The sequence below is a fragment of the Leuciscus leuciscus genome (genome assembly GCF_965113295.1).
Source record: "Leuciscus leuciscus genome assembly, chromosome: 15".
In the NCBI taxonomy this organism is placed as follows: domain Eukaryota; kingdom Metazoa; phylum Chordata; class Actinopteri; order Cypriniformes; family Leuciscidae; genus Leuciscus; species Leuciscus leuciscus.
In genome coordinates this window covers 37936168-37961271 of record NC_138739.1, presented here as the reverse complement: position 1 = coordinate 37961271, position 25104 = coordinate 37936168, and the positions used below count along the sequence as shown (strand labels likewise).

At 38.6% G+C, this 25104-nt stretch overlaps 1 protein-coding gene across 3 annotated transcripts in view; it reads left to right on the top strand.

Annotated features, from left to right (window-relative positions):
- grm7 (glutamate metabotropic receptor 7) overlaps positions 1 to 25104 on the top strand; it is a 221421-nt gene that overhangs the window by 80983 nt on the left and 115334 nt on the right. For all 3 annotated transcript variants that reach the window (XM_082137816.1, XM_082137815.1, XM_082137817.1), the window contains exons 3-4: positions 22765 to 22900; positions 23324 to 23478. In XM_082137816.1, coding sequence (XP_081993942.1) covers positions 22765 to 22900; positions 23324 to 23478 — 291 coding nt within the window. The remainder of the gene's footprint in view (positions 1 to 22764; positions 22901 to 23323; positions 23479 to 25104) is intronic.

Genomic DNA, 25104 nt, shown 5'->3' with positions numbered 1-25104 from the left:
TGGTATCAACAATGGAATATATATTTGCTATTATTAAATTTAAGCAGTCTAGTAGATTTTTTTCCCCCCATATTGTGAAGTATTCATTGCTTCTCACGTATGGGATTTGACCTTTTCAGCTCTCCCAGAGTCCCTCGAGCTGTGTGGGTAGTCAGAGATTTTGTGCCCTAACAAATGGAAATATGGCCAGTGGAATATTAATTCGAAGTGCTCGAGGGTGGGTGAGCGGCTTGAAAGACCGCTTGAGGTCTTGCTTCACAAAGGCAAGATTAAGCAGGCGCTAAGAACATATGTCCAGCTTATGCTTTGCCAAGGTTTGTTTTGCTCAGGCAAGTGTTTGGTTTAGTAAGAACAGGCTGGATGGATGTTTATCGACTTTGCTTTTACAGTTAAAACTTGGTACAAAAATGTCACATGTAACACTTTAAAGTCAACATGACATCTAAATGAACCCTATTTACTTTCTCCATACACGTTCTTGATATTTGTGCAGGTTTTTCAACGTTTTCCGTCTCTAGAACAACTTTTCCTTTCAGCTATAATGCCACCAAAACCAAGAACTGGCTTCATTTTGGTATGTAAAGGACTCTTTACAAACAAATCAATTCCTGATGGATAAAATCTGGTCCCGTTTTACCACATGTTCCATGAATATCCCATTTGAATTGTAAATTCATTACTTTAAGGATGTTTTTGTGTGCAAAATGCCATTTCTTGTTGCAGCAACACATTTCCTCTTGTTTTAAGATTGACATGAATTTATCAGTACAATATGTGTTGTGTTTTTTGCTTGGATTGCAAGAAAAGTGTCAACAATCTGCCCTATGGGAGAAGACGAAAGGTCAAAATTTTGACCCACAACTGTCTATTGGTTTGGCGCTGACGGGCTGGTTGGGAGTCGGGTGCGTCAGATGTGCTGATGGCCTTTTCTTCATACGTTCAGTTGATGATGGATTCTTGGCAGCTGTCAGCGTTTGCGTGATTACTGACAGTTTTCTTATTTCCAGCTTTGGCTTCTGTATATAGAACCGTTGCTAGAGGTATTTTCATCTTGGAAGATTTTCATACAAGGCTAACATTTTGAATTGTGTTGAATGCACACTTGTAGTGTACTTCAAATCTTATTTCAAAGTATATATATATAAAAAAAAACTTACTTGCAGATAATATGATATTTATGAGAGAACTCTTTCATGACTGTTTCTTGACATACTTTGTAATAATGTCAAATTAAAGGTTTTACTTTAAACTACTTCCTAAATGATTATGTAAAAATCTTCTGTCACACTTTAAAGAAGTGCACTTATTTTGGCATGACTGTTGACTAACATACTAAAACACATGTAAAGTATACTTGGTTATAATTTGAACTTATTTGATATTACATGTAATGTTAATATGTACTAAATTGCTCCATTATTACAATTGTGTAATTACAAATATATTTAAATACATGACATTCAAGTTTCAATAGATTTTACATTAAAGTACATTTTAGTTTACCACAATTGCTTGCCAGTACATTCGGACACTATGAAGTCCGAAAATAATTTACAATGATAATATTGTAATAATAATAAACAACTGAAATAATTAAGATATCCTTAAGTACTAGATTAGCCATTAACATTAAATTAACTTTTAAAACTGGATGTGTCGTCGACGACACAGCCAACCAAGCTGTATTCATGTCACTGTAACTCTTCAACCGTTTGCACTATCAAAATAATTCAAATAGATCCTGAAAGTAGACATAATGCGCTTTTCGCCAATATACAGCTTATTACGGTAATTTTATGCTTTCCGTCTGCAAATGACGGCGGTGCGGGATGGAAGGATTTGAACAGAGAGATACGACGCGCGGCAGGTTGGAGTGTTTTGGATTGCATAAAATAATAAAAGAAATGAACAAATACATGGCGAAAGAAGTGTTAGACAGCAGAAGACGGGATTGGGATGATTTTTAATGAAATTTGGGAGGCGGATGGCCGTTACTCTTTCAAGCATGTAGTGCGTGCATGTGTATGTGTGCGTGTGCGTGTATGTGTGCGTGTGCGTGCCTATGAATGCGTGCATTTGTATGTGTGCGTGTATGAAAAAAAGTGTCCTAAATGAAAACTGTGCAACCCAATGTCACAAAAAAGACATGCATATAAGTATTATAGTTCATTTTTCAACTTTAAAGTGTTAGTTTCTTTCGTTCATGATTTTTTCTGTTTTTTTCTAAATAAAAATCAGTAAATTTATTCTCGTTTTTTTTTTTTTATTATTATTATTTTTTTTCAATTCTATTTACAAACTCACCACACACAATAATGGTCAATAACTGTAATTTGTTGAAAGCTTATCTTTTTTCTGAAAAAGATGACACCTTGCACATAAATATAGCACATTGTTTTAGAATTTTACAGTCAAAAAATCTAATTATGTGAAAAACACCTATAGCTTCAGGTTCTAAGGGGTTAAGTGCCTGAAAACATCACATTCAGTTTGCATTTAAGTATGCTAAGTACGTATGTTATAATAACCGTAATAAGTACTATTTTAAAAGAATTTTAAAGGGTGCTTCTTTTTCACAGATGTATATTTGCATGTGTATGTGTATATAATGGTTTAAAAATAGGATGGGACGCATTTTAAACTTTATCTGCTGACCTCATGAATATTAAACAGGTGATATAACATACGCCCACTTCATTTGCTGGAAGGCAAGTAAAGTGGGCGCTAGACAGAGTAGGATTAGCCCTTACCGTTTTGGCCATTCATTTCATTCCTGATCCAAACGTTTGGCAGAGCCTTCCGCTTGCTCTTAAATTCACTGCTTTACATGTTACATTTAACAGCACTGTCAAGCAAAGCACAACTTTGAACCTTACAAGGCCTCTAAATCGCTTGCATCACAGTTCAGGTTATGGATATCCTTTCCCAAATTCCCACAATCTTCCATTTTTGGCTGTGTTTTTGTCATCTGCATTTTTTTTGGCTCGAGAAGCATTTCACTCCTGTGTGAACAGGCGATTGCATCACTCCAGAGGAGAAACGCCTATTGTCTATAGCATTAAAAATTGAAAGGGAAGCCGAAAGATGGTGAGCGAGCGCAGCGTAAACAAAGTAAATAAGCGCCCGAGCTCCTGAGGGAGCAAACGTGTGAGGTAGGTTCAAAGGGGGGTTCCTTCTCAACTTAAAAGCCGTGTTTCTACTCAACTTCAAAGCTGTGTTTTGTACCGGTGAAAGCTGTGTTTAGTCTACGCCTTTTTGTTTTATTGTGCTGAAGCAACATCGGTGACAAAACACACAATAAAACATTAAGCAGATCAATCCAAGAGAGACCCAAACGCAGTCAGTCATGCTTTTGGAAAGCACTGAACCATGTCCGATAGCTTAACACAGATGTCTGAAACCATGGACGGGAATGTTTTTTGCACGAATTTCAAAGAGATTGCCAAATTAAACATAATTGGGTAATTCGAACGGGACGGGGGCGGGGGGGTGCTCATTGCGGAAAAGATATCACTGTGGGCTGATAATGAGTAAGATATCAGTGATTCATACTGATATTTGGAGCATGAAATTAAAGTTGCGAATTGGCTTTGTAGCAATTTGATTTAAGAGCGGGATCTGTTAATCTAGTATCAATAAATTAAACATATAATTAATGGTGCTTGTTAAAACATACTTAGGGTTGTTGTTAGTATAAACTTTCAGTCTGTAAATTGTCCTGTGCCATGTTACTAACATGACATATTGCAACTATTCATTCCTATGGCAAAATCATATAATATTGAATGACTCATTCAAAATAGACTAATTTTCATATAGTAATATACTAACATTGGTGATTTTATACGTGATGGTAATATGTTTTGCACGACCCAAGTTATACAGTATCTTGACTCTCGTAATAATGTCGTACAAACTATTTCAATGTCTCAGGTTGAAGTTTCCGTGTGATATGGAATATGAAAGTGGCTTAAAAGTGGCTTGTTATAAAAAGGTATTTCTTTTCTTAGTTTTTTTGGTTTCAAGTTCTTAGTTTATACGTAAAAGTTTCAGGTTATATTTAATTTGTATCAAAAATCAGAATATTAAAAAAATTATTTGCTAATAATGTTGCATTCTCATCCTTTAAAAAAAAAAAAACATATGAGCAAATTGGCGCAAAATAGAAATATAAGTTGTTGGCATTTGGGGAAGATGGCACTTTTTAATAAAATTTTAATTTGTTTCCTTCTTGGTTTATGCAAATTAGAGTATATAAAAAGTTTTATGCACCTGTTAGAAATGTTATTTGCATCTTGATCTTGAATTACCGTCAATCATTTTCAATGCAACATCTCAAAATTAGCATTAAACTATGAAATAACAGTCCTTAAAGATTGGATTTTCCAAATAACCTTTTTAATATTCTGTTTCTTTTCCTTTTCAACAGAACACTCTCTTGTTAAGGCCAATCTGTCAGGTATACAAAAAAAAAATGTCAAGAATAAAGAATGCGTTGTGTTGATTCAGAATGAAACTTAGATGTATAACATGACAAACTTTATTCTGAATTTGATTTTGTTTGTGTGACCGTCCCATTGAACCAATGACCCGAGATTATGACACATGTTGTTCTCTTGACCGGTTGTATTGTTGTATAGATTAATTTACAGCAAAAGCGCGCCGACCTTGGAGATGGTTGTGTCTGAGTCACAGGTCCTGAGGAGGGAGCGAATTAAAAAATAAAAAACTGGAGCACATCCAGTAGCTCAGCGTCAGGGGAAAATAGAACGAAAGGGGAAGAATGCAGAGGTGAATGTCAGATGCTGCTCAGTGCCAGCGTGTTTGCCCTTGATAGGAGACAGAGACAAAATCACTGCAACAAATCATTTTCGATTCAGTATTTTTGTCTTGTTACCGGGTAAATATTAAAGCTTTCTTAAAACGCTAAATTTACGAAAATAAGATTTGTTTTCAGAGAGTGTATCTTGAATAAGTAGTACTGTGAAGTAAAATAAAATCATATTATAAATATAATTATAAATATGATTATATTTAATAGATTATAATGAAACCTCAAAACAAGAATTATGGAAAAATCACTATAATGCAAGATTTTAATGCATTATAACGCATTAGACACCATAAGGCAAGGTTTATTGTTTTTATGTATGTATTCTTTATATTTATATTTAAAAATAATTTATATTTTATTATATTCTCGCTGTACGGCACATTTTAAGACACGCTCTTAAAGATAATGACTCTTGGCATCCTAGAGGAACCTTTCCATTGCACAAAAGGTTCTAAATGGTTCTTTAGACTATTCTAAAGTTTGTTACATGTTCTTTGGAGAAGCGAAAACGATCCTTCTATGGAGTTGCTGCAAAAAAAAAAAAAAAATCATTTTTTTAAAATATCAAGTTAAAAGTAGCTGAGCTTTTCTTTTTCGCAAGAAAGCAGATACTCAATTTAATACTAGCCAGATATAATTCACTGTCAGCTAGCAGCTATATGAAAATTGATTTCAATCTATATTTTGTGATTAATAATTTTGCACATCCATTTTATCTTGCTTAAAGCAAGTAACAAGGGTAGTGGATGGAAGCCTCCATTTTTGGTCAGTTTTGTCAGACTCTGTTAGTCTGGAATGACCGACTTTCCCAAAGTTGGCACCAACAGTCTCTAAGATCTACTTAGGCTTACTATGCTTTTGGAAAATGCAGCCTATAGGCCACTTCAGTACCTCGTCAGAGAAAAGCCACAAGAAATGACGAATGTCAACAGCCAAAAGACACGAAAAATGACGATGACCTTCACAATAAATGACCATGCGAGGCAGCGAGGGTCATGTTGGGACTGATTAGTAGTTGCAATCTTTGAGTGACTGAGCCATAGGGGTTCAGAAACAAACCGCAAACTGATCGAAGCGGTGCACAGCGTGAGAACGACACAAATCACTGCCTGCGTCAGTTCATCCAGTCTTCAGACTTGCAATCCAGAGCTTCGTCCAACCCATCCCCGTCACTCAGGACTCAAATAACAAACACGTCAGACGAAAGGGCGCAAACAGCGTAACCTGGCATGACAGACTAATAACTAGACTACAGTCAGCTTTCATCTTCGCCAGCAAAGCATTTCCTTCCACATGGCTCTGTTTTTGATCTTCCAGACACATGAGGAAGCACTGACACTGGTAATTAGTCAATGAAATTCGTCTTGGAGGAAAATCGTGACACGCAAGCACTCGGAAAGACGTCGTGATTGTTACTATTATCCACTGATTTCTCTCCAGAAAGACATTTCAAGAATGAGAAATAGGTTGAATGCTTTAGAAACAGTCCAATGAGGTTGTGGCATTTAACAACACTGAGAATCGTCAATAAAAAGAGCTGAAGTCATGCCCTGAGGAGGATGCGAGATTGCCCTAAAATGACTAAGAAAGCTTCCTTGGGAGACGAAAACAATGTGAAGCGGACATGTGATATAAACATGCTTTTATTGAAGGATTGCAGAAGGTGAGCCTTGTTGATTCGCTGACAGAAAGCTTGCTCACGGATGGGATCCTAGGGAGATTTTACAACTGTCACTGGAGGATTTTCCTGGGACACAGGTAAAATATTAATGAGCGTTTTCCCTCGGGATCTGCTAAACAAATACTGTGGCTTCTCGAGGGTTGGGTTGTCAAGAGAGCCAACTCCAAAATACTGATTAGAATAAGTATGGATCCAAATGTTTGATTTTTTTTTAGGACTTTCAGTTGGTAATCTTGAAAAACACTTATCATTGCTAACCACAGAGGCTTATCAGATATAATTTTTGGGGAAAATTTTGTAACACCAGAAAAAAAAATGTGTTGAAACAATTTTCACAAATAACTACAGTGAATTGGCAAGTAACACATTGAATTAAACATGAAATTTTAAAGTAAATAAATTTTTTTTTCTTTGTGAAATATACTCCAATAACCTCTACATCAACCTCTCAATAAGCAAAAATCAATATGATATTCAAGAAACAATTTTCACGTAGAAATTTCTAGTAAATTTCACAAATAATTACAATGAATTGTCAAGTAACGCATTGAATTAAACGTGAAATTTTAAAGTAAAGATTTTTTTTTTCTTTGTGAAATATACTCCAATAACCTCTACATCAACCTCTTAATCAGCAAAAATGTATATGATATTCAAGAAACTGTTTTAAAAAATCAACACACATATTAAATCAATGAAAATACGTCCTTCAAATATTTCCCAAATAAACCATAATTTTTTTCAATAATAATGATGGTTTTTCAATCACAGTTTTTCAATAGTTCAAGTAAATACTTTCTAGTAAAATAAAGAATGAAAAAGCAAATAGAATGAATTAAAACAGTAACTGTAAAGGTACAAAGATACTTTTTTAATTATATCATCTACTTAGCACCAAAGTACCTTAAGATTATAGAATACAATAGTCTCTAGTAATTGACATCTTTTGCTCATGTTTTACATAGTCCCTTGATATTTCCTGTCAGATATTCTCAGAAGTGAGACTTTTGATTATTTTTCCACAGGCTTAAGATGCAAAACAGAAAACGGTGAGAACGCAATTCAAAATAATTGCTTCTTGCTCTGACATGCCTGCCATTCAAATAAACCAGCTTTTGAAATTTTGACTAACTTTGGTGACGGGGTGTGCAATTGTATTATCAGTCATTGCTAGAGGCAAAATTAGCTCATGTTTTGTCAAACAAAAATGCATTTCTGTTACAGTTTATTGCCTGTTCTGACTGGCGCTGAGTTGAATTGCTATAATATTAATGGGTTTTTATCACATTTCTCATGGTGAATGTAGAAAATGCCATGATGCGGGAAATCGGAATGATATACAAAGCTTTTACACCACAAAGAAATCCATCCGTTTATGAGCTGCATAAAAGCAGGCTGAATCAAATGTGTGTGTGCAAATTGGACATTTCCTTGTCATCTTTTCAATGGTCTCCTCTACATTGTTGATCTTTCCAAGTAACACAAAGACGTTTCTCAATAACAAGAATAAAGGGCATTTCTTGTGTTGCTGCTCATTTGTGTGAAGCTGAAGTCTGCTCGATTTTTTTTTTTTTTGTTCTTTAAGTAATAGCATGACATTAATTGCGTAAAAGTATATATAAAAACCAATGCATCTATAACTAGCTTAATTTGCATAGAAAGGAATCTTGTTTGACAATATATACCGTGTTCAGTCATCTCATTATTCTCTTCATTTTTCGAGGATTTGAGGATATCTGGGATGCATAACATACCAAATTTGTGATATGCACAGAATTATATTTGAAAATGGCTCACGGGCAGATTTCTTTTGCGTTATACAAAGCTTTTGAGATTATTCGTTTTTTAAGGATGAGATAATTGCAAACACCATTTTGTCAGTAAAGGCCAAATGAATGAAAACAGGCTGGAGACCTTTTTTTCATTTTTTCCATTTTTTTCCATATTTTCACTTGACAGAAAGTTTATATAAATGTGCCTAATCCAAAAACGTATCATACAATCCTGACCAGTACTGACAAGCTGATCATTATTTTTTTATGTTATGGCGATAAACGGTTAGCCTGACTACGTCAGACTTCGTACTTCCGCTCAATTTCATTTCGCTTCTGTACTCAGTCTGAGACAGCGTCATAGCTTTCCGTTTTCCTCCGGCCTGAAAACAGCCGGCCAATCAACGAACAGAGGGCGGGCTGAGAGCCGTGACGTAGACGCTGATTGTACCGTGGATGCGTAGATTTACTTCACATAATCTGCAAAAGTCGTTCACAGCCATGTTCACTCCGGTATTTCGCTCGATGGTTTTGTTTTCGCATCATACATGTGTTTACAGTGGAAGTTAGATGCGGCTGAGCATGCGCATAACACACGCCATAACCAAACGTTATGTGATTGGCTTACGGGTAACCAATGATTTTAAACTTCAGACAAGCCTTATTATTATTTTTTTTTTTTTAATCAGTGCTACCTGACTAGAGGAAACAGGAAAAAAAAGCCTGTTGTTGTCTTCCCTTTTGCCAAACAGTTAGAAAAACTTCAATACCCATAATGCACTGGGCATGTTGCCGTCCAAAGCCACTCCCACCAGTCTGCTATTGAGAGTGTGAAGCTACGCCATGCTGTGTTGCATGCTGGGGCGGCGCCACTATTTGGGGAAGATCGCCCTCTGCTACTTTTACTGAAGTTAATACCGATACCTGCTTACCTTTTGTTTATTCACATTCTTCATGGTGTTGCTTGTGAGGAAGAGAAGCTATTTTATCGCACTGCATGATAATTTGATGTTTTCACCATAGTTTTGCAGAATTCTATGCATAAAGTACCAGGTTACCATGAAAACGTGCTGGGCGCTCGCTGCTGCTTCAGCAATCATATGGTAAAATATGTGTTCAACAAGCTGGCAGAAGCCGATCCATTTCTTTGGAAACGTTTAAATGTCACAGAAGTTTTATTGTTGTCATTGTAAATTTTCACTTTCAATCAGAGATTGTGGGACACTCATCAGTAGTTAATATTAATTATCAAACCAAGCAAAATACAAAACTTTCAAAAACATTCAGCAGTGTGATATTTTATTAAGTGTTAGGCTGTGGGTATAAAAGTGACATTATTACTAGATTTGCTACCGGTGTCCTCCCGTCACCTCCTCAACCTGCTTCGAAAACATTTATTAATTGTTCAGTTTTGTCCCTGACCGATGATGTGAGTTACTGTGGCTATTCTCGATGCAGCAGGAATGACCTACGGTGGCGACATTTTTCACAATCACGTCAGAATCACGATACTGCCTTAAACTCACTAGCAGAAAGGCAGAGTGATCCTCCTAAGTGATCCTTGCGTTTAAACAACACAGTTACCCAGAACACGACGTGACGTCAGCTTCACATTCACTATTGATACGCTTACCAGAGTCAAATACCGCCTTGCTTTAGTAGGAAATACTTCTTAGCAAACTTTTAGTCATTATGGTGTTGGCTTGTATTGTTCTCTGGTGCAAGAATTCAAAGAGTAAACTTTTAGTTACTTTCAGTTTCCAGTGAAGGATTCAGCACGTTGTAGGCAGCGGCTAAAGGTCGCAAAGAATCGTAAATACGGAGAGAACGCTGAGACGAATAATCTAATTAGCCTCTGTGTTTTCTTGTCAACATTTCAAACCGAATGACCACAAACACAATGGGCCCATTTTTTAACGATCTGAAACGCAAGTATCAAGCGCGAAACGCAAGAAACTTTGTGGGCGGGTCTCGGGCGCTGTTGCTATTATACCGGCGGGATAAATTACTCTTGCGCCCGACGCAGATCTAAAATGGGTTGGTCTGAAGTAGCTTCATTATTCATAGGTGTGGTTTGGGCATAACATGAAATAAACCAATCAGAGCGTCATCTCACATTCCCTTTAAGAGCAGACACGCTTATTCTATAGCGGATTGCTATTATAACTGCGGATTTGCCAGGCGCCCGCCAGGAGCGGTTCACAGCCGAGGAGACCGACGTTCTCGTCAGGGCCGTAAAACACAGAGAAGTGACATTGGGGATGGAGAAACACACCCAAATTAACCCTCGGTTAAACAGGCGTATGATAATTTGGGTAAATGTGTAAGAATGTATGCTTTTATAATAATCTATCTATCTATCTATCTATCTATCTATCTATCTATCTATCTATCGTAATAATGTATGATTTGCAAAAATGAAAACTGCTGCTTCTGTGTAGATGAGAGAATCAAAGTGTATGCGCGTTGTGCACATGCTACATTGATTATGGCCAAGCATGCACCCTTAAAATAGCATATGAATAACATGCGTAACGCGCCACTGACTTTAAACTAGATTTTTTCGGTTAGTGGCGGAATTGTTTTCTAAACGTGCAAAATAGCATGAAGGAACGTTTGCGCCGGAACACGCCTCCTCTTTGCGCTGAACCGCCCCCGGGAGCGCAAGTGTATTTCTTAGTTAACCGACGTGCGTCTGTGGAGGAAAAAGTCCGCTGTGCGCGGGTGCAAAATAGGAATGATACATGCGTCGCTATACAAAGTCAATTGCGCTGGGTGCAAGATAGGGCCCAATGTGTAGCTCTAAGCAAAACGCCGTCGCGTTCAGGAAAGAAAGTATTCCGTTTTTACCAAAATGCTGTTTAAAGAGTAGACAACATATGATACAAGTTTCAGTGATAAACCTATCCTTACATCAGGGTTTCTCAAACTCGGTCCTGGAGGGCCACTGTCCTGCACAGTTTAGCTCCAACCCTGATCAAACACACCCTGAGCAAGCTAATCAATGTCTTCAGGATCACTAGAAACTCACAGCTAGGTGTGTTTGATCAGGGTTGGAGCTAAACTGTGCAGGACAGTGGCCCTCCAGGACCGAGTTTGAGAAACCCTGCCTTACATTAACTGTTTTGTTAATAACCCTCTGCCGATGTGACTGTCCTTTGCCCTGAAGTACTTTTGCTGACAAATAAACCTGAATTTTTTGGTCTAGGTAACAATGTTGAAACATTGTTCATTTATACAAAGCGGGTTGAAAATCGACGAAGTTCCACTTTAAATGAATGGTAAAGACAGCAAAGGTTATGTCAATGTAAAAGAAGGGAAGTGAGCATCCACAATGACAAATCCAATATTGGCCGACGATGAATCACTAATATTTTTACTGTGCTGAAATATAGTCTTTCCTTTTCGTTCATACACTACCACTATTCTGCATTTGTAGAAAACAACCCCATGCACCTTGATGCGAGTTGCCTCAACGAAGATAGATTGCCCTGATGATCTTGTCTGACATTGTTACAGTGTGTAAATATAAGTAGTGCGCAAAGCCTACAGACTACGTCGTAACAAATTGCCTTTGTTGAGGCACAGTTTGCTCGACTGTTTTCTGGGTCAGCATGGTGAATGGAAAGTCTAGACTGTGGATTATTGAAGAAAGTTGAAGAGATGCTGGGCTCTGTGCATCACAAAGTTTTGAGAGCAGAATTGAAGTGGATAATTTGTGCCTGTAGTGATGAAGATACCGGAGCTTCACCGTCTTAAGATGGGAGACAAGAGGATGATGAAAGATCTTAGTCTCTCTGCCCGCAGCCTCGCAATGTTTCGCCTTTGTTACTTATTCAATAGAGATTAATTGCTGGCCCTTGCAAACAACTTTCCCTCGAAGCCACAAATCAACATAACACGCAAACGCAAGGCCATTTAAGACGATGTGATATCTTGATTGGTTACGCCATCTTACCAATATACATAAATGAGTAACTGTAGGGGCATCTTATTGGATTCGCGCCGGCTCACACCGCGGATATTGAGTTTTTTGTAAGGCCGTATGATAGAGAGGCTTGCTGAGTGGCACGTAGAATTGCCCTGTAATTTTAATTACAACCTTGAAGTTGCGATTTAGCTTCTGCAGCCGGATCACTCAAGCTTGCCAGAGTTTAGCCCGGATCTCAAGGTTGACCTTGTAAGTTCTGACACTCCATGTGTAATTTTTAGATTTAGCGGTCCTGGAGTGAAGCCATATTTCAGGCCATTGCTCTGGCCAGGGAATAGACATGAATTAACCTAAAAATGATTGCCTAGATCAATATTTTGTCATTCATGATACTGATAGATTTTTGCCGTTCATCCTTGAAGTGCCAAGATGGGCAATAACTAGAGTTCTTTATGAGGCTGGTGTCTAATATCCTCAAAACTGAGGAGCAGCCAAAACCCACACACTCTTTTAAGTGTAACCTCTTGCAAACAGCTGCCATTGAAAATTTGTATTGATGGAGCATTGACCATTCACTAGAGAACAACTTTTTTAGAATTAGATTGAGAGAACTTTTTAGCAGTGCCTTCTCATCATTTAAAGTAGTTCAATTAATGTCAAGCCTTTTTTAAAGTAGGTTATATATACAGTCAAACCAAAACATTTTCAGACACCTTGTAATCCTAATTTACATAAATGAACTGCAGTGTCCTGCACCCAGTAATAAAATATAAAAAAAAATATATGGTGTCTGGATAATTTTTGGTTCGACTATCTATCCATCCATCCATCCATCCATCCATCCATCCATCCATCCATCCATCCATCCATCCATCCATCCATCCATCCATCCATCCATCCATCCATCCATCCATCCATCCATCCATCCATCCATCCATCCATCCATCCATCCATCCATCCATCCATCCATCCATCCATCCATCCATCCATCCATCCATCCATCCATCCATCCATCCATCCATCCATCCATCCATCCATCCATCCATCCATCCATCCATCCATCCATCCATCCATCCATCCATCCATCCATCCATCCATCCATCCATCCATCCATCCATCCATCCATCCATCCATCCATCCATCCATCCATCCATCCATCCATCCATCCATCCATCCATCCATCCATCCATCCATCCATCCATCCATCCATCCATCCATCCATCCATCCATCCATCCATCCATCCATCCATCCATCCATCCATCCATCCATCCATCCATCCATCCAGATTAATCGGATCAAGGCACACCATAACACAACCATGGACAAACTGGAATAACAGAAATGTCAGTGTGGACTGGGCCGCAGTGATACAATCAGTGGGAAATGGGCTTTTTTGAGGGATTAGAGCGAGATCAATGTGTGTAAGTGAAATCTAGTCGGTTCTCTCGCCAGCCTCATTCACCAAGCAGATTAACTCTAATTTTTGGGGCTTAATCTCCTCAATTCGCTACCATCACACAGATATGCTTATTAGCTCTGTCAGTAGTCCATCTACTACTATATAGCGCTTATATGTTGGAGTATGTTCCTCACAGATTCATTACACAAACACTTGCTCATTGATCCAATGCAAGAAGCTTAAGGGGATCGTTCACCCACAAAATTAAAAATCTCATAACATGTTACCCTCATGTTGTTCCTCAAATGTACTTTGTAAAAACGTTTTTCTTCTGCAAAACATAAAATACAGTTTGATGATTGTTTTTGCCCATGCAGTGAAGGTCAATAGAGACCAAAAACAACATTGGACTCTATTGACTTTCATTGTTTAGACATTGTTTGTGTACAATACTTTTTCTCTCAATTCTTCACATTTGGCAAACTATTTTCTTACTCAGTTTTGTCTTGTTTTTCAAATCAAGATACGTTCACTTGAGAAAAGATTCACTTTTTATTTTAATGGAATAGTTTTCACCCAAAATTAAAATTATCCCATAATTTACTCACCCTCAAGCCATCCTAGGTGTGTATGACTTCCTTCTTTCAGCCAAACACAATCGGATTTATATAAAAAAAAATATCCTGGCTCTTCTAAGATTTACAATGGGAGTGAGTAGAGCCTGCAATTTTGAAGCCCAAAATAAAGTTATAAATATGGATATTTTTCTTATCTTTCTTATAAATTTGGATATTTAACCCATCACTGGAGTCGTATTGATTACTTTTATGATGGATGGATGCGCTTTTTGGGCTTCAAAATCTGAATATTATTTAATATAACTCTGATTGTGTTTGGCTGAAAGAAGAAAGTGATCTACACCTACTGTAGCATGTCTTGAGGGTGAGTAAATTATGAGATAATTAAAATTTTTGGGTAAACTATTCCTTTAATATCAAAATTAAGTGTTGATGCGTTTTCTTACCCTATTGGGAGATATCTTGTTTGCCTCAAAATTGTATTCATTTTGCTTATCAAGTAAATGTATCTTGATTTAAGAATGTTTAGATATTTGTACTAGAAACAAATTCTGAGTAAGAAAATCAGTTTTTGCAGTGCACATCATCTCCGTTGCGATCTCCAACTTAAATCCACCTTCTTCCGAGCGTCTGATTGCATGTTGAATGAAATCCTCATTTTCGTGTTTCGTTTAAACAGACCTCTCCACATTCATGTAGCACAAATTACCCCCTAATGATGGGAAGTGTCTTGAATCTCAAACATTTAGGCTACTTCGCTGAGTGTCTCTGATGGCTGTTGAAGCACCGTGATGAAAAGATGAGGCGTCAACAATCTCCGAAGAGCCAATTACCAGAGGCTGTTCATCAAAATGGTGTTCTGTTCACCCTCTTCAAGCGACGACAGGCACGGTTTAGGGTTTAGTGTTGGTTTGTAACGAAGAAAATATGTTGATATAAACACATTTGTCTCACTTTTATGCCCAGAAAGAAAAACTGGAAAGTCAAAAGTCAAACATTTGTAGGTCACTCCATTTTTCCTGATATAAACAAGGCGCAAGCCACAAGAGTCTTTGTCCCATGTCGGTAAATATACATTAGATAAATAATTCAGAATTACACTTATTTTCATTTTTAAATAGGAGAGAGTGGGGCAACTGTCACACTTTTTACTCCAGTGAATATTTCTCAGAGTGGATTTATAAGTGATTACAATGATTTATGAAACAATATTTTATTTTTTTATTTTTTTTATAAAATAAGTTATGTATTGTAGTTGGTAAATGAATTGTACGCTTGTTATGTCTATTTGTTATATGTAAAAAAATCTCATCAGTACTTCAAGGGAACTTGGATCGAAAAAGGTCTCCTTTGAGAAAATCCTTGCACCTTGAGGTTTGCCCTGGATTACGGTGGTCATTTCTGACGGAACACGATTAGGAATTAGATCCAGGTCAAGCCACTACAGTCTGTTAGACATCGTCTCCGGAACTTAGGAGTGACATCCGGCTTTATGGATGTGAATAACAGTATTGGCCTGGAGAAATGTCAGAGTCCTCCTTCTAAACCTGGTTTTACTTTATGGGGTCTGTTCACTTTTATCTCCTTTGAGCTTGTACTGTCAGCGCCACTTAAATTTGAGGCAAGCTTCCAGCTAAGAACATGCAGCGTAAAAACTCAACATGCAGAATCTTACCTGAGCTGACCCTTAAAATTAATATTGTATTTCTAACCCACTGTAGCTAAATTGGTTTATTCAGTAATATTAAATGAATAACCATTATAGATGTGACATTTTTTTTAATTAACTGACAAAATATTTGACTGTGATTTTGCTAAGGCAGGTTCTTGGTCATGATTAGAAAAGCTTAACCTTTCAGGGCACGTTTACATGGCAACTATGTTTTTCATGTTCAAACGACGGCATTGTCAAAACAAATCCCGTTCGCGTAAAATGACAAAAAATCACTGTATTATTCATGCCAGGCCAGTAGGTGGCAGTGTCACTTTGTAAAGAAACACTACGCGTCTATAGACCAAACACGTAATACACATACGCATGATGTCACTGTTTTCACAAAGTCATGTTTTGTAGTTCACACGTAGACGATAACGCTATCGTTTTCAAAAACTTGAACTTTGATACTTGTTTTTAAAAGCTTGTGTTTTCAGTTTTTGTGTAAATTAATGGCCAAAACGCATTAAAAGTTATACTTTTTTTTTTTTTTTAATGGTGTCGTGTAAACGTCCCCTTAATCATAACAAAATCACTGTGCTTATTGCTTTATAATACAACGGCAGTATATAAGGTAACAATATTCAATACACAATGACATTTCATAGTTATAACAACAACAACAACAACAACAACAACTACAACTTTTATTGGCTTACAGCTTTTATTATCATTATTATTTAATAATAATTACAAATAATTATTACATTATTTTATTATTATTATTTTTAATGATCATAATCATTATAATCATAATAAAAGCTGTAAAACACATGAGGCAATTTAGAGTTTTTAATAAGAAGAAGAAGAAGAAGAAGAAGAAGAAGAAGAAGAAGAAGAAGAAGAACGAGCCCAAGAGCCCAAGAGGGCCCACGTCACTCCTCTGTTCATCTCTCTGCACTGGCTACCTCTCGCTGCTCGCATCAAGTTCAAGGCACTGACGCTTGCTTACAGAACTATCACAGGCTCAGCTCCCTCCTACTTTCACTCACTCCTACGAGTCTACATACCTACCAGACACCTACGATCGGTCAACGAGCGACGTCTCGTGGTTCCATCACAGAAAGCCACAAAATCACTTTCCAGAACATTCTCATTTACAGTTCCATGCTGGTGGAACGCTCTCCCCACCCTCATCCGGAATGCAGAATCCCTGACAACATTCAAAAAACAGCTGAAAACCAATCTCTTCCGTGAGCACTTAACCTTATAGAAAAAAAAAAAAAAAAAAAATTAATTCCTTTCCCTTCGAAACACCACTTATCAGGCTTATGCTACTCTGAATAATACCTGAACTTCGTATTTTGAGCACTTCCTGCGTTGTTGTTGCTCTTGCCTCTTTATGATGACTCGCTGAATTTAGTCCTAATTTGTAAGTCGCCTTGGATAAAGGCGTCTGCTAAATGACTAAATGTAAATGTAAATGTAAAGAAGAAGAAGAAGAAGAAGAAGAAGAATTTTTATTTAATAGTTATTAAACAAATTAAACTAATACATATTTATTACTACTACTGCTAATAATAATAATAATAATTATTATTATTATTATTGTTGTTATTATTATTGCTATCAATAATAATCATAAGAATGATAATAATAAAATATAATTTTATATTTTTATAGAGAATTTAATTGATAGTCTCTCACAGGTGTGTATATTTCAGCTATTTTACTACTGTTAAGCACATTTCACCGAGTTTAAATCCATTGCACAGAATTCTGCAGTATTTTCCATCAACTTCATCACAGAACAGCACATATGCATTCCCAGGTTCACAGGCTTGCAAACACTGATAAAATGTACAGCTTGAATGTACTGGACAGTAAATCGCTTTAGATACATACAAATGTAAATGTGTCAGGGTGGATAAGACGTAAAGGTGTTTCATTTCAAGGTTAATTAAAGTTTGCATTGGAGTAACTGGAATTTCATTTTTAAAACTGCCCAAAGGGATATGTTATAGGGCTGAAATTAGTGACGGGGATGTGCACAGGTTTAACAATGATGACATACCAACACACTTAAAAATATCTCGACTCAGAAGAACGCCAGTGTTGGTGAATAGACAAAGAGAGAGACCCATGAACAATGGCTGGATTACATTTCAAGGATTTCACGGCTTGCTGTATAGGGAAAACACAGGCTGTATCCGCTTTGGTGATTCATACTGCATACATTGTCAGCATGCATTGTGCATTTTCCAAGACGTGTTGGGATTGAAACCCATGGTTAAGAGGGATTTAATTATAATTGGTGTCTGCAGGGCCTGTCCGTGTCAATTTACTGCAAGTCTTGCCACTTGGTGACATGCTTCCGAAGATCCTAATTGGTCAGTTAACATTAGTTGACAGATCAATCGCATAAACTCAACTCGAAAGGCCGGAAAGGTTCAGATTTTGCACTTCCTTTCCAGGTGTAGCGGGTTAATCTGATGTAGTACAGTACAGCAGGAAATGACATATCCATCATACCATTATGCTTTCTATGTAACACTCGTAGCAAGTCCGTTTCGGTCATGTCAGTGTGTAAAATCATCTGACTTCAGTGTAAGATAACAAATCTCTATGCATTTCTTATCTGACTTGTTTTCTGCTTTGAATTTGTTAGTTGTATTGATTTGTTGAACGTGTAAAATGGTCAAAAAGAATCCTGAGTTAGTTTGTTTGAATCAAATTAACGAATCAGTCACTGAATCTGTCAGTGTCATTATTTTTTTTCATGTTTCACACAAATTGCTTTGCAAAACAAAGATAAAGAAATCATATTTTATAATAAGGAAATAATATTTTACCTCAGCGTCCTTTTTTGTCCTGTGTCTGAATGAATTCAAGCAGTTCAACACCGACTGCTCCTAGGTGAGGCGCGCTGTCTGGTTGACGAGTCCATCTCCATACCGAGATAAGAGATCATCTGCGAGAGGGAGAGTTTGCTCTTGTTCCAGTTGACCCGACGTCCCAACAGGCTGAGGTGCCCGAAGGGAAGGACTTTGTACTGATACGACAACCCTCAAAAGCAAAGTGCAGGAAGGGCCTTTGTCGAGGAAGAATCGAGACGTGAAAGTACGCGTCCTTCAGGTTGATCACTGCAACCCAGTCTTGGGTACGGATGCATTCGAAAATGCGTTTCTGCGAGAGCATTTTGAATGGGAGATTGTGGCACTGAGGCACTGAGGCGGCTCGGAGTGGGGTCTGGGTGTGTGGTGCAACACTCACCTGGCTCCACGGGTGGACAGAGAATGCATGGGAAGGCTTGACTGTGTTCTCAAACCACATGCTGCTGTCCGCTGGCGATTGCAGAAGGGGATGAGAGTGGCAAGGTTTCGTAACGGCGCACACTGTCGACCTCGCCTTCTTGTGAAGAGGGGAACAAGAGTGCCGAGGAATAGCGTCGTGCATTGTCATTCTCACCCTGTTGCCAGAGGGGAACGAGAGCTGCGAGGCATAGCGTCGCAAGCTGCCATTCTGGTCCTCTTGGGGAGAGGGGACGAGAGCGCCGAGGCATGGCGGCGCACACTGTCGTCCCCACCCTCGTGGCACCCAGAGATTTCAGAAACTGCTCTTTATTGAAGGTGTGGGTACCGCTGGCTGAGCCGCCAGAGGCTGAAAAAAATTAAGTTCTGCACCCGGCCCTCCTCCGGGAAAAGAGCAGCTTCATCCCGGGCCGGGCTCAGAGGTGATTTTTCGCTGACTGCTCGGCAGCTGAAACGAACGGAGTCGTTTCCCTGCGAGGCTCAACGTCACAGTAGAGCTGGCTGTGGCAGAGTCCCCTTTTTTTTTTTTTTTTTTTTTTTTGCAGGGGAACGACGCCCTTGGCGACGAGCAAACTGAGGGGAAAACACTTCAAGACTAAGGGGAACAAAGGGGCAAGCTCTTGTTTGCCTCAGCCTGCTTCTGAACTGCGGATAACTGCTGGGCCCAGTCCTCAACAGTGTCGCCGAAAAGGCCACCTTGTGAGATGAGAGCATCGAGAAGGCACACTTGGTGATATCTCGCACCTCTGCAAGGTTTAGCCAGGGGGGCACTTCTGGACCACCAGGGTGGACATCCCTGGCCGAGGGCCAACGCTTTGACTTAATCTCAGTCAACATGCGCAGCTCAACCCTGGCTCAGAACTACCCTTCTGCATTATGAGTGTTTTGGCCTTCCATAGTTTCAGGGTGGCCATCACATGCAGGGTAGAGGCGGCCTGCGCGTAGCACTGCCACCCCACCACCGAGGGTAGTGAGAGAGAAAATACTTTTTCTGCAGATTTAGGCATGATTGGCTTGCCATATTGGCGCCAACATATTTCCATACTGCCAAAGTTCTTCACGTACATCCGGGAAAACAGCACGGAGGCGGGCAAGGCGATTTGCGCGTTGCGCTGCGCCCCCAGAGCAGTCCGGGAAAGCATAGCTGTCAAGTCTGATTCTAACTCAGCATGAGCACACACCACTCTAATGGGAAGATTAGTATCATCATTTCCAAAGTATAACAGCCCTCTCTCCGATGCAGCGGTCAATATCTGTCCTCAGCTGGAGCCCCGAATGAAACGCTATAGGTCCCCCATGACAATGATATGCAATCCCATCTTAGTAAGCTGCCAGGCATGCGAGACCGTGAATGTGGCCGTCAAACTCGATGGCACACGGTGCGCTGAACGCTCATGCCCTTACAAGAAAGGCAAGACGAACAACGCACCGACGTGGCCATATTCTCCTGAGAGAACATGAACCACCCACGAACGCAGTTTCAGCATGCTTAAGCCCAAGCATGTGAGACAGTGATTGAAGCGAAATGCAAAGATGCGTTGCACCTTCTGCTCATTATATACCCACACTGCGTGATAGAAGCAGATGGCGCAATTATCGCATGCCAATGTGCATTGGCTCATTTAGTTTCTCTCGAAGTAGATTGGTCTCTCTGTGAAGATCCCATTTCTGTCGGATCCCTCCGACGAACGTTGGAGTGACCGACGTGAAAGGTAACTATATTTTGGATGACCCGTCTAGACCGCATTAGCATTTGTGAAAGTGTTCTTGCATTCATGAAATACATTTAAATCACAATAAACATCCGCTATCCTGGCATTCATTCTGCTCCATGGCATTCATCTATCTTAGAATGGCAGAACAGTATGAGGTTCCCCAATGAATATTCCAGATAATGGGAAATATTCCCAAGGCTAAGTACACTGCAATGAACGGGAACAGAAGAGCGCTGCTGTGGGATTTGATCGAGACAAACGTGGAGTGATGCCAAGTTTGGTGCCTCTCTTTCCAGAAAAGCCAGTGTTTTGAAGCGACTACGATGGGTTTACATCGTTTGTCTGTCCCTTTTTATCGCATTTCCAATGTTCTGATGCCAAGCTCATAAAAGTGCCACTCCGGGGCAATGGGAACGGACCCAGATATTGATGTCGGCCATCTAATAAATCACCAGGGAGATTTGGACTCGTCATCAACCTGCATAAAAAAAGAGGAAGCTGTATTTCACTTTCACTTACATCTCTGCCAAGAAGCTTTGAATTTTGTTGAGTGATCCTGTAGAATATTCATATATTAAATGGGAAAATATCTTGGAAATGGGTTGATATAAGAGAGTGACATATTCCATTTCTATCTGATTCAAAACCTGCAGAACTGTTGATGGATTTTGACATATCCTAATACTTTTCCATAGCAGTGCTGTTCAAGATCTTTCCCCTGTGACGTTCATTGCAAATTCCCAGATAAGAAAGTCTTCTATTTCAGGGGTCTTAAATAGATATGGATGCAATTTTATTTGTGCTGGGCAATGATTCATCGCGATTAATCGCATCCAAAATAAATGTTTGTGTTTGCACAATATATGTGTATAATTATTTTGTATGTGTATATATATACATATATGCTCCCTATATATATATCTATATCTATATCTATATATATCTATATATATATATACATACACACACACACACACACACACACACACACACACACACACACACACACACACACACACGCGTGCATATATTTAAAAACTATTTGCATGTACTGTATATACTGTATAGATATTTATACATAATTTATATTATAAATAAAAAATAATAATAATTAAATAACACATTTTTCTTAAATATATACATGCATGTGTGTATTTTTTAGATACTGTATGCTGAATAATTATACACACACACACACACACATATAATATGTAAACAAACTTTTATTTTAGATGCGATTCATCGCGATTAATCGTTGCTCAGCACAAAATTTTATATATATTTTTTTCTGTATACATTGTTCTGGGAAGGTTAGATAATGGTTAGAAAAATAAAACCTACAACCCCGATGAACGTTCTGTGTCGGCTCTCTTTAGGTTTACACAAAAACCTCCCTTCAACACTTTTGGAAGGTTAGTTTATGGATATCAAATCAAAACCTAAAAATAACCATACACTGTAAAAAAGTTATGGCAACATATATTTTTACATAGCTCTAACTCATCAAAATAAGTTAATCAATTTATTTTTTGTATGTTATACAAGATTGAACTAATTTGTTAAAGTCAGTTTAATGTAATTTAAGTTGAAATGACTTAAAAATCCAAGTTGATTGTACCTAAAATTTTAAGGCAGTGACTTTTTTTTCTTTTTTTTACAGTGAAACGTTCTGTATAGGAAACAATCTATATTCTCCTTAGCTTGTCACAATAAAGCCTTCAACATTCTAGGAAGCTTAATTTTGGTTCCAAATAGGAACCAACAGAGAACATTCATGGAATGTTGTTATTTGGCACCAAAAAATAACCGAATGGAAACCATTTAACGTTCATCCATTTTTAATGCATCACTGGCTTCACTCATGTGCCTGTTTCTTTTCTTTATCTAGGTGGAATCTGCATCGCTCAGTCCCTGAAGATCCCTCATGACCACAAGCAGGCTGATTTTGACAAGATTATCCGACAGCTGCTGGAGACACGTCATGCCCGGGCGGTCATTATTTTTGCTTACGACGAAGATATTCGGTAAGCTGTTGACAGCGTTGCCAGCCGAGGAAGAGGAAGTGGAAATTGCAAGATAGAGCTACAATAAATTACATTTTCAAACAATTAATCGCTCCCTTTTGACCTCCAAAAATAACAATGTAAAAGTTGTTGATGACAAGAAGTCAATACTCTGCTGGCCTGAAAGCTATTACTTAGATAAAACTCAAGGGTGCACTTCAGGGGTTTATATCTTGTTTGCTGGATAAGCTCAGGCACTAAGGGTATTGATTAATGACATCAACATGTCATCAATCAGCGGACCGATTCAAAATTGCTATTTTGTATTTCATTCTCGATAACGATTCAATCTGGATGCCATTGCAATTGCTCTCCTGCTCTCTTGAAGAGTCACAGAGGGCCTCAATGTCAGGGTAATGGTTCCATGTGTGGGAATGTTCGCAGGGGGATCCTTAACGCCAGTAAAAGAGCGGATCAAGTGGGCCATTTCCTGTGGATTGGGTCGGATAGTTGGGGAGCCAAGAACAGCCCTATTCAAGGCCTCGAGGATGCCGCCGTTGGCGCTGTCACCATCCTGCCAAAAAGAGCCTCTGTTCCTGGTAAGATTTCAGCTTGATTGATTGATTTTTGGGGGGGACGATAATGCTAATAATATCCAGGGAACACCAACATCTCTCATTGTTGTGTGACATAGACCAGTATACTGGCTTCATGTGGATTCTGGTGATGGGGTGCTAACTCTTATTCTTTAGGTGTCAAAATGTCTTGACACTAATGGTGCATTCACACCGGACGCGAATAGCGCGTCAGGCGCGAGTGATTTCAATGTTAAGTCAATGCAAAGACGCGTTACGCGCGTAAAAAATTCCTGCGGCGCGAATGAGGCGTAGAGCGCGGCGCGGTAGACACGAATACGCCTCATTCGCGCATCAAGTTTGCGCGAATGGCGCGAATTGAGCGTCTGGCGCGTTAAGCGCGAATGTTTCATGTAGTGCTTTTTGTGCATTCTCGTGTTTGATGCGAATTTGCGTCTGCCGCCCGAGTTGAAAAATCTGAACTTCTGCGTCAATTCGCGCCGCGTTAACCAATCAGGAGCCTGCTTGCTGCTGTCACGTGGTGAAGTGACAGTTTATAATGTTATTTTATGTTTGGCCTCGATAAATTATTTTGTAATATGACTAAAATGCTTGGTGTGCAAAGCAAATCTTTCACATAAAAACTCGATTTCAATATATTAGAGATACTCATTTTGTATTGAATGCTATTTATTCCATATTCTAGATTATATGAAACATTATTATTCTAATGTAAAGACAACAAACACAATTTAGTGTATAAAAACTTTTTCAAAAATCACAGGACAGGTTTCACTTTTGGAGGCTGGCTCCATTTATTATCAAAACAAAAATAAATGACAGATTAGGTGGGTGCGGGCGAGGGTGAACCTCGCGCCGGGCTGTAGAGCGCGGGCTCGACAGGCATAGACCACTCGAGGCCGAGGCCTTATACGGCCTACGCTGTCCTCGTCAGCGTCCTCACCGTTAGGTCCACCAAACCTAGCTCCTGGAGCAAATTGTGAAACTCCTGAAACCCTCCGGAGGGTCTGGTGGACCCGAGTACAGCGACGATGTCCCCTACGCAGCTGTTTCTGCTCTCCAGAGCAAATACGAGCGGTGACTCTCTCGATTAATGCTAATGCTCGATAAACATCTAAAAAAGATGGCCGCCAACGGGTTTCGAAACTTTCGCCTCTGACGCGCGTAAATTTCGCTTCAAACTTTTGTCTAGTTTGTTTTCAAACTAGATGCGGTAGACGCGAATTTGACGCGCTATTCGCGTCCGGTGTGAACGCACAGTTAGAGACTCTGCGCTGAACATTTAGAGGTGTTTGAGCATCTACAGGTAGCTTATGTGTTGATTTGCAATAAGACTTTAAGACTTCAATTAAGATTTTTCCCTCCTGTTTATGTTAAACACTTCCATTCAAAAGTTTGAGGTCGGTAAGATCTTTGAATGTTTTTTTTAAAAGAAGTTTCTTATGTGCACAAAAGGTCCATCTATTAAAAAAAAAAATATATATATATATATATATATATATAATATATAATATATAATATGTATATATAATATATAATATATAATATGTATATATATATCACACACACACACACAATATTTCACAATATTATTGTTTAATATATATATATATATATATATATATATAT